This window comes from Nicotiana tabacum, chromosome 17 (assembly GCF_000715075.1).
Source record: "Nicotiana tabacum cultivar K326 chromosome 17, ASM71507v2, whole genome shotgun sequence".
NCBI lineage: Eukaryota > Viridiplantae > Streptophyta > Magnoliopsida > Solanales > Solanaceae > Nicotiana > Nicotiana tabacum.
Genome location: NC_134096.1, coordinates 49,975,305 through 49,984,628, shown reverse-complemented (window position 1 = coordinate 49,984,628; position 9,324 = coordinate 49,975,305). Strand labels below are relative to the sequence as shown.

The 9,324-nt window shown below is 35.2% G+C and overlaps 1 protein-coding gene across 1 annotated transcript; it reads right to left on the bottom strand.

The window, feature by feature from the left end:
* Positions 1-3,077: 3,077 nt before the first annotated feature.
* Positions 3,078-9,044, bottom strand: LOC107817709 (peptidyl-prolyl cis-trans isomerase Pin1-like). Its single transcript, XM_016643578.2, has 2 exons — positions 8,532-9,044; positions 3,078-3,483 (listed from the first exon to the last, which is right to left on the bottom strand). The coding sequence occupies exons 1-2, from the start codon at positions 8,992-8,994 to the stop codon at positions 3,359-3,361; spliced, it is 588 nt and encodes a 195-aa protein (XP_016499064.2). The 5' UTR covers positions 8,995-9,044; the 3' UTR covers positions 3,078-3,358.
* Positions 9,045-9,324: the final 280 nt, after the last annotated feature.

The following is a 9,324-nucleotide window of genomic DNA, read 5'->3' as shown; positions in this document are numbered from 1 at the left end:
TACGAACCTTCCCCACTCACCCCTCTCCCGCTTCTGCGTTGAGCAGTCCGCTTCAGCGGCTCCGCACCTGCGCCCAAATTTTTGCAGGTGCGGTCGCACTGGCAATTGGCCAAAACCAGCATTTCCTCAATTTCGAATTTCGATCCGTCTTCAATCCGTTTCAAACTCGAGGCCCCCGGGGGCCATCCAAACATTCCAACACATCTCAAAATACGATACGAACTTAGTCGAAGCCTCAAATAACGTCAAACATCATTAAAGATTACGAATCGGCGGCAAAACCCTTTCTTTCAACTTTCCAACCTACACACTTCGCCGAACGTGTCCGAATTATGCTTAAACATCCCGGAATGACGCCAAATTTTGCGTGCAAGTCACAAATCACGATATGAACCTATTCTAAGGCTCGAAACTTCAAACGGGCATCGATAATACCAAAATTCATTTCAAATCAAACTTAAGAAATTCTTAAACTTCCAAAATGCCAACCTTCCATAATAGACGCCGAAATGCTCCCGGACCACCCGATACTCAACCTGAATATACACTCAAGTACAAAATTATCATACGAACCTATTGGAACCTTCAAATCCCGGTTTCGAGGTCGTTTACTCAAAAGTCAAATCTTTGTCAACTCTTCCAAATTAAAGCTTCCAAATTTGGAATTTTCCTTCTGAAACCACTCTGAACTTCCCGAAATTCAATTCCGACCACGCGTACAAGTCATAAAATATGAAGTGAAGCTACTCAAGCCTCAGAACGGCGCGCTAGAGCTCAAAACGACGGGTTGGGTCGTTACATAACCGGTCATAAAAATAAAATTAATTAACTTTGTATAATCTAATTATCTTAGATCAAATAAAATTAATTAACTTTGTATAATCTAATTATCTTAGATCAAATAAAAAGAAAAATTGAGAAAAACTTTTTGTGAAAATTTATGCTTGATTCTTTGGATATTCAAAAGAATGTCCATGACTCTTTAATCAAATCTTCCTTCTATAAAATTTATGAAAAATATATAAATACTTATTCTAATAAATACTAATCAACAATAACAACAGACCTAGTGTAATCCCACAAGTGGAGTCCGGAGAGGATAGTATGTACGCAGACCTTACCCCTACCTTCAAGAAGGTAAAGTGGCTGTTTTTGGAAGACCCTCGGCTCTAATAAATACTAATCAAATACTATAAATTATCCTAATATTCACAATTATTATAGTCTTTAACTTAACATCGGATTTTAAAAATACTTTTGATGTAATGTTTAACAATTACATGCCAGGTATATATAGTTTAATACTAATATTTACATGACTTTTTAAAGCTTTATACTTACTAATATAAGGTACATGCGCAAAGCGCGTATCCTAAAATTAGCTAATTGTAATATGTAAACTCAATTAATTCCCCATTGCTATTGGAAAAATTAAAAGGTTTTTTACTTTAAAATTTTAATTCTTTAAACACTTTCTTAATAAAAGAATTGTGATTTATGATACTTCTAAAGTAATGTAAAACATTATAAATTTTATTTATAAATTCTTTAAGTTTAATTTTAAAATTTTCATCCAACACTTAATGACATACTCTTATGTCATAAAAATATTACGATTTATTTTTTATCACAAGTTCGAAGAGTACTTTTTGTTTTTTAATTCTAAGAGTACTTTGAGTATGTCTCACATGTCTTTTTTCTTTTTTTTTTAAATTGTGCCCGGTGAAAACGCTATTGTATAAAATGAATCGAATGGAGTACCAAATTAATAGGTTTGCTGAATCTCAGAAGCATATATATAGAAGCTTGTAAGAACTAGAACGGCGAAATACATAAACGACCCCTTTAAGTTGTCCACAACGATCAAGCAGCCATCTCAATTGAACCATTTACCATTTAGTCACTTCAAGTAATTATTAAGTGTATTAAGTAAACACCCGAGTACAGAAGACCATATGTGTGAGCTACACTTGCCAATGACGTGTCAAATGAGACAATTAAAAAACGACACGTGTAAATTATAATAAAAAATTGACACATATAATTGACAAAAAAAGAAAATAGATCTAAAGAAGGAAGAGAAACCCTTTTCTTTTTTATCAAGACCAGCGCTACCCCTACTCCCCCTTCCCCCTCCCTTTCAACTTCTTCTTTGCGCCATTCGTGTCCCCCATCCTCTTTTCTTAAATCCACCCAACAAATTAACACTCATACAAATATTAAACAACAAAGAATAGCCAAATAGAGAACTCGCTAAGGGATCATTAATGAACCTCGTCAGAAAAGCTCATTATGCGACCTCTATCATCGAAAATTTGTTCTCCAAGCAAAGCTAAAAACGATTCTACTGGAATCTTCAGTCTTCTCTCCATTATTTTCTTGATTATGAAATTTGGGCTTATATTACTTTTTTCTCTAATTTGTTATTTTTGGTGTAAAATTGTCCTTAAAATTTCTACCGTAAAAATGGAATAGGGTGGAGAAATTGTGTTCTTATGCTGGACATGAGAGCGGCAAGACTACTGAGAAAAAAATTTGGTAGTTTTTAGCAACTCTTGTTGCTGCATTTTTGCTGCTTCTTTCAGCTGGGTTTAGGATTGATTTTGGGTCGATGGAACTAGGCGGATCTCCGAAGGTTACGGGCAGTAGAATTTTGTGGTGAAAGGTGGTAGTTTCTGGTGGTTTACAATGACTTAGTTCGAGCTTTAATGGCTGGTTTCCTGACCTCTATGGTGGTTTCATGGTCGGTTGAGGTGGTTTAGTTAAGAAGAAAGGAAGAAGAGATTGCGGTTGCTTCAGCTAGCTACTATGCTGCTCTAATGTTTCTTGGTTTTTGTTTTCAAAGAAAAAAATTAGGCTGAAAAAAAAAAACTTCACGCGCCCAAAACTTTGTTAGCAAACAAGCATATGCCACATCAGAACCATGTGTTTGCTTGATACACTTAATAACAACTTGAAGTGTCTAAATGGTAAATGGGTCAGCTGAGGTGTTTGTTTGATCGTTAAGGACAACTTAAAGAGGTTGTTTATGTATTTCGCCAACTAGAAAACACATCAAGAGCATGCAGCACACAAAATTAGGCCAAAACAGGTTTCCAGCAAATATTAAAAATGCCCAAAAAAGGCCCACTAAAAGTGAACCAAATTACCAAAGATAAGTCTCATCCCTTTTTGGTCTAATTTTCTTAAATCTTCACCTCAACCCTGAGAATAAAGGGCGAGTAGGAAAAAATTTCTTGCTATCATTTTAGTGTAGTTCATAATTATCGATATAAGCATTATAGTGGCAACATTTTCTAGCTGAATACTGCACCACCAGGGTCGCCATTCTTCCGCAAACATCACTATATTTACGGCTTTATGCTGTTCTCTTGATGATGTGAACCCCGCTGTCAGTTTCCACGATGTCACTTATCTCGCCAACTTTTAGAGCATAAGTTGCTTCTTCAAAAGGTTTCTGCATCTGACCTTTGCCAAATGGACCTGCATGTGAATTCTTTAGAGGTTTGTATAACTTGCTAAACAATACAAGTAATACCCGATTCAAAAAGATCATTAACGAAACAGAACTCGTTGCTGTCCAAGAAACTATGAGAAATTGTGCACGTCCATTAAAACCATTGGTGATCTCTATATTCAGATACATTCCATGTGATAGAGCAGTATATGTGCTTGTTAAGTAGGTTTTGCTACAAAGGCCTATGCAACAGCTAATTGATTCAGAACTACGTATTTTCTTTTATAAGTAATTGACCTGGAACTAAGTTAGCGACAATAAAACAAAGTTAGACAAATTTTGTGGCCTTTAGGAAGCCATAAGAACCCGAAAATGAGAGGCATCAACACTAAAATATTTGTTGACAGATTCTGAGCTATGGAATGGGGCAACATGTTATAGAGAAAACTACTATACAAAACTTGAGCTGCATTAATCTGGATACAATATTTTCCTTTTCTTTTTTGACTAGTGCGGATAATTTATTTCTCATCTTTCAAACAATCTACAAGTTCAGTTAGCAAGAACAAATGTATCAGATTGCTTTATTCCACAGCTCCAGAACCTCGAAGCCTTTCGATGACACATTTATATCCAAAGAATCACTTCACTAAGCAGAGAATGCTAGTTTCTAATAAACCCTCATAGGAACATCTTAATACATGCGCAGGAAGAAGCCTTCTCTCCAGTGAAAGATACAATTAGGTGCCGTGGAGAATGTTTCTTCTGTAATAATCATCTCTCTACAGGTAGTTCCTTTCAACCTTAATTTCAGACAGATAATAGGATAAATGAATGTGAAATGCCTCTGCCAAACGGGTCTGTTAGTCACAATGACTTTTTAAAAATGCCTCTGCTTTTATACCAGATCACTAACTTAACAAACACGCTACTAGAATTAACATGGAACCAATATGAGGGCCTGGATTAGGCCGCTATGAAACAGTTAGCAAGTTAAATGTACCTGTTTATGCATATGAAGGAAAATACCAGTTTGTCTATTCATCCGTAGATTATGATTTTGAACTTCAAATTTCCTACCTTGGTGTAATCAGAAAGGAAGTCATAGGATGTTGATGGAGGAATTATAGTTTCGACCACTAAATCCTGTTTGTTGCTTCTCTTTCAAAGCAAATGGCTATATAGGGCAAACTATTTTAGAATCTATTGTATGCAAAATCAGGACTTTATATAACAATCAAGTTTTAGTTAAAACAGTTAATTGCCAAATAGTGTCCAAATATAACAAACTGTGGAAGTTTTTCTGAACCTTACACATGCTATGCATAGTGGATATGTTAAAGAATTATTCATGGTTTCAGGCTTTCAGCCAACTAGAAAAGCCTGGAAATTGCAGCGCAAGCATGTGCATGAAGAATAGTTTTCGTGATACCAAATTATGTAAACTGTCAGATGAGGAATACAAGTTAAGCCACAGTTTTGAGCTAATGTACAGTTCTCCAGGAAATAAGATAAACTAAGACAGCATCCCTGCTGATTAACAAAAATGCTTTTATATCAAATAAAAGTGCAGAATATATGGTTAAAAAAAAAAGAATCTGCAATCAAGAAGATGGCATCAGCTTGCTATGCAACATTGAAATACATTCAATCAAACACTCATCCTTCATCTAGATTGCTGCATTTTAAATCCTCGTGAGGATAAGATTAATACTTCCTCAATTCCATTTTGTACTATCACTTTTTTCTTGTACTATGTTCTACAAATATTGACCTATTTTCTGGTGACGAAATTACAACCTTCAAAGAATATAACATATGACAGTTACTGCTTTGTATTGTTTTAAACTTACTATGACATCCTTATAGCCTGTTTGGCCAAGCTTGAGAAATCAGCTTATTTTGAAGAAAAGCAGTTTGTGTTTTGGCTAATCACTCTGAAAAGCACTTTTGAGCAATAATTTGTGTTTGGCCAAGCTTTTCAAAAAGTGCTTTTAAGTATCAAATTACAAATAAAGACATGAATAGATTTACTTAATAGTTAATATTATAAGTAAATAAATAATCTTAAAAATTTGTTATTATAGGCAATAATTAAATCTTTTCATTTTATTTAAGTAAAATATGAAAATAAAATTTAAAAGTACTTAATTCTTTTAATATAAGTTAAATATATTAAAAATCATTCTACAAATATAAAAGCATTCACCCCTAAAGTCACTATATATTAGAAAGCTATCCTAAAAATAATAAGAAATATTTATACATTAATATCCTAAGTATTAGGTTTAACGGTTATTTTGGTATATACTATATTTTGTTAAGGGTATTTTTGGTAAGAAGAAAAGTCAAAACTGCTTCTGCTTCTGCTTTTGGGAAGAAGCTACTTTTTTCTGCTTCTCAGAAACTGTTTCTGCTTCTTCCTAAAAGCACTTTTTTCCCCCAAAAAAACTTGGCCAAACACATCAAGTTAGGAAAAAAAGTGTTTTTGGCCTCTTGAGAAGCTTGGCCAAACAGGCTATTACACTCTTCTGACATTTTCATCCATTATCTAAACATATTTTGAACAAATTCAATGTAATAATTCAAGCAAATTTCTTTATTTAATTGTCACATTAGTCAAACAGCATCCATGGAAAAACACCAGAAAGCATCTAAAAGCATGAGTCTTAAGACATATAACCACAACATAAAGGATTTTAAATGACACATAAATTAAGGAGAGGAGATATATAAAGAACATGACATGCTAAGATACAAAAAAGTAAGAATTGGAACAGAATATGGAGGCAAATAGCATGAAAACAAATGGACTAAGCTCAAATGGAGACTTAAGAATGAGGTCAAAAACCCTTCCAGATTTCACATGGTTAATCATTGAACACAGCCGCAAAAGTATAGTAAACAAGACACTGAAGAGCATGAGGTACTGACTTTTTAGAAGCCAGAGATGATTTACAAAAACACAAAATCTCATCCCTTTAGGAACAACATTTTACCAATGCTAACATACTTAATGAAAAAAATAGGGGGCGGAGGGAGAAGCAGAGTATGTCTATAGCTCCAGTGGGAAGCATTAGTTTCCCCACCTCCTCATTTAGTTAGTTTTCACCAGGTTGGAAGATGATATTTGCCGAGAAGCAGAGACTGTCTGGCTAGAGAGTGAAGACTGCCCTGCTCCTTGACATTTAGATAAGTAGATAGATGGGTAGAATTGACACATAAATCAACCGGAACTGCTCGTTATATGCAACATAGAGACAAGGCCTCCAAACTCGGGCACTGAATATTCAACGATTCAAGAAGAATCCATCCCTTCAGAGTCCAATGTCTTCATTTTTATACACTAATCCTTCAGTGGGAATCAGTACTCATAGGGAAGCAGAAAGTGTCTAAGAAAAAGTGAGATACAGTTGCACTTAAATGCATTGATTCCTCGAAGATGGCCATCTAGATTCAGATTAGAAGACTTCCTAACCAGGATTGTAGCTCAGACTAATCTGCTGGAAGCAGTAATGCCACTTTTTCTTTTGTGGAGGGTTTTTATCTCCTTTTGACACTGAGATTTTTATATCGGATAAGTTTGAATTTCAGAAAGCCACTACATATTATAAGACAACTTATTGAGTATTGAAATGAAATAAGCTAAGTTGCTCCGACACGGAAGTTTAGGTGCCGAACCCGTGTCGACACGACACTAGTATGCGTGTGGGTATGGGATCCGTACCGGATTTGGTCAAACAGTTTTGGGTACTTTGACCACGACGGACGGAAATATGTAAGACGAGATACAATTTGATTCCCTAAATCAGAACCAAAACTAGGGTAAATTTTAAAAAATAACATACCTTAACTAGGAAATCAATCCTTTACTTATCTACAACTTAAGAATAAAAAAGAAATTTACACTTACAAGCTATACGTAAGTATTCCACATAAATTCTCATAATTTAGAGATATTTTTTATTTTTTTGAATTATTTTTAGTCGGATCCCCGCATCTGTATCCGTACTAGGATCCATATCCCCGAATCTTAGAATTTATATCTCGAAGGATCTGACCTCTAAATCATCAGTCGTGTCGGACACTCGCACCCGTATCCGAGCAACTTAGGAAATGAGCCAAATAGACTAAAACTGATTCATATACCCAACCCCAACTAGTTCCGGATGGAGGCGTAGCTATCCGTGTTGTTGCATTAGTTCTTATGGGAAGTATGCGAAAGCCAAACAAAGGGCGGAGATCCCATTCAGAATATAATGGGAGGTGGCACTGGGCAGGACTAGAAAATGAAAGAAAACGCTTTCCTTTTACAACTAAGTATAAACTAGGGAAGAAACATATTATACAACGATACTGAGGGTCTCTAGATACATGTTCCCATGGGCTTAAAGAATGAGTTTGACTTTTCCTTTGGCAACTTTTCATGACCTCTTTTTTTTTTAAATCTTATACAAGAACTTCATGCATGCATGACAATTAAAGAAACTAAATCAACAACCTCAAACACACAAAATTTACTTTTTCTTAAGGGTAACTGAACTAAAAGAACAATCACTTGCTTCCACAAATTCAGTCAAATAACTTGGCCAAAACCAAATGCAAAGAACAGATGACCCTACTAAGAACACATTAAATAAGATACCACTTGGTCATGAAGCCTTAAGCAAGTAAATAAGTTTCTCATAATGGAAGAGAATACTTAAAACAGTCCTGCCGGTAACTCTATCAGCTTTACAAGAGATAGGGAGAATTTCAGAGTATAAACTCTTCAAATACTTCTCTCATTTTTCTATAAAAATTCGAAAAACTAGCAAAAAGAAAAAGAGGATTTAGTTCACCTAAATACTCTGTCTCATTCTACATGACACTACTACTATTTACAAGCATTTTTTTTACTAGGCTTTTTCATATAATTTCAAATGCTTTTAATTTTTTATCAATTTTGGATACTTCTATTTATACTTTTTATTTTTTACTTTTAGTGCTTTTCCTAAAGTATATAAATTACTTAATTCATCACAAAATATAAATAATAATAATAATAAGGGACTGTAAGTCTAGGGTTACTGACCGAGATCACCTCCGCGTTTGGCGGAGCTACAGTCGGAATGAGTAGCAGCCACGTCTTCGAACTTAGCTTTGCCGGAGACAATGTCTTCACGGAGAGATTTGAGCTGAGAGACGGCGGCGTCTTTGGTGGTGTTGGAGATGACGTGGCCTTCTGGATCCTTCCAGGAAGCCTTACGACGTGATCCCTGATGCTTAATGAGTATATGGGAAGCCCTCACTTTTTCGCCGCCGGAGGAGGAGCGGGAGGAGGATGAGGACATTTTGGACTTTTTCTTGTGCTTGTCCGACGGTCGATCTGCTGAAGAGATCGATGTCTTCTTCCTCTTCTTATCCGAATCTATTTTTGCAGATTTCCGTGTACTGATTGAAGAGGGAATGAGCTGAGAATTGCAGAGTATTTGAGGGTTTTTTCTGCTGATACAGTTATCACTCACTCTTGGAAATTGGTACTGTGGAACACGCATATATATGCCTGTATTTTGTATATATAAAGAGTCATTGTCACTTTCCTCTTTTCCATTATCACAAGAGTCACAACAGTCCGCGGAATGTAATCTAAAGAGGACAATTGCTCCAGTCAATCAAAAATTAAATGTCAAAAGACCTACTAATATGAATTTTTTATTTTTTCATCTGGTAATGACGTTGTGTTTGATTAATTTGTGACCCGTGACTATCTCAATTAATTAATCTGGTAGCAAGCACCTACTACAACTCACGAGTTGTACAAGTTTTATTTAAACATGTTTACCAAATTTAGAGTTGATAAACTCACATGAGTGTTATAACTAGGA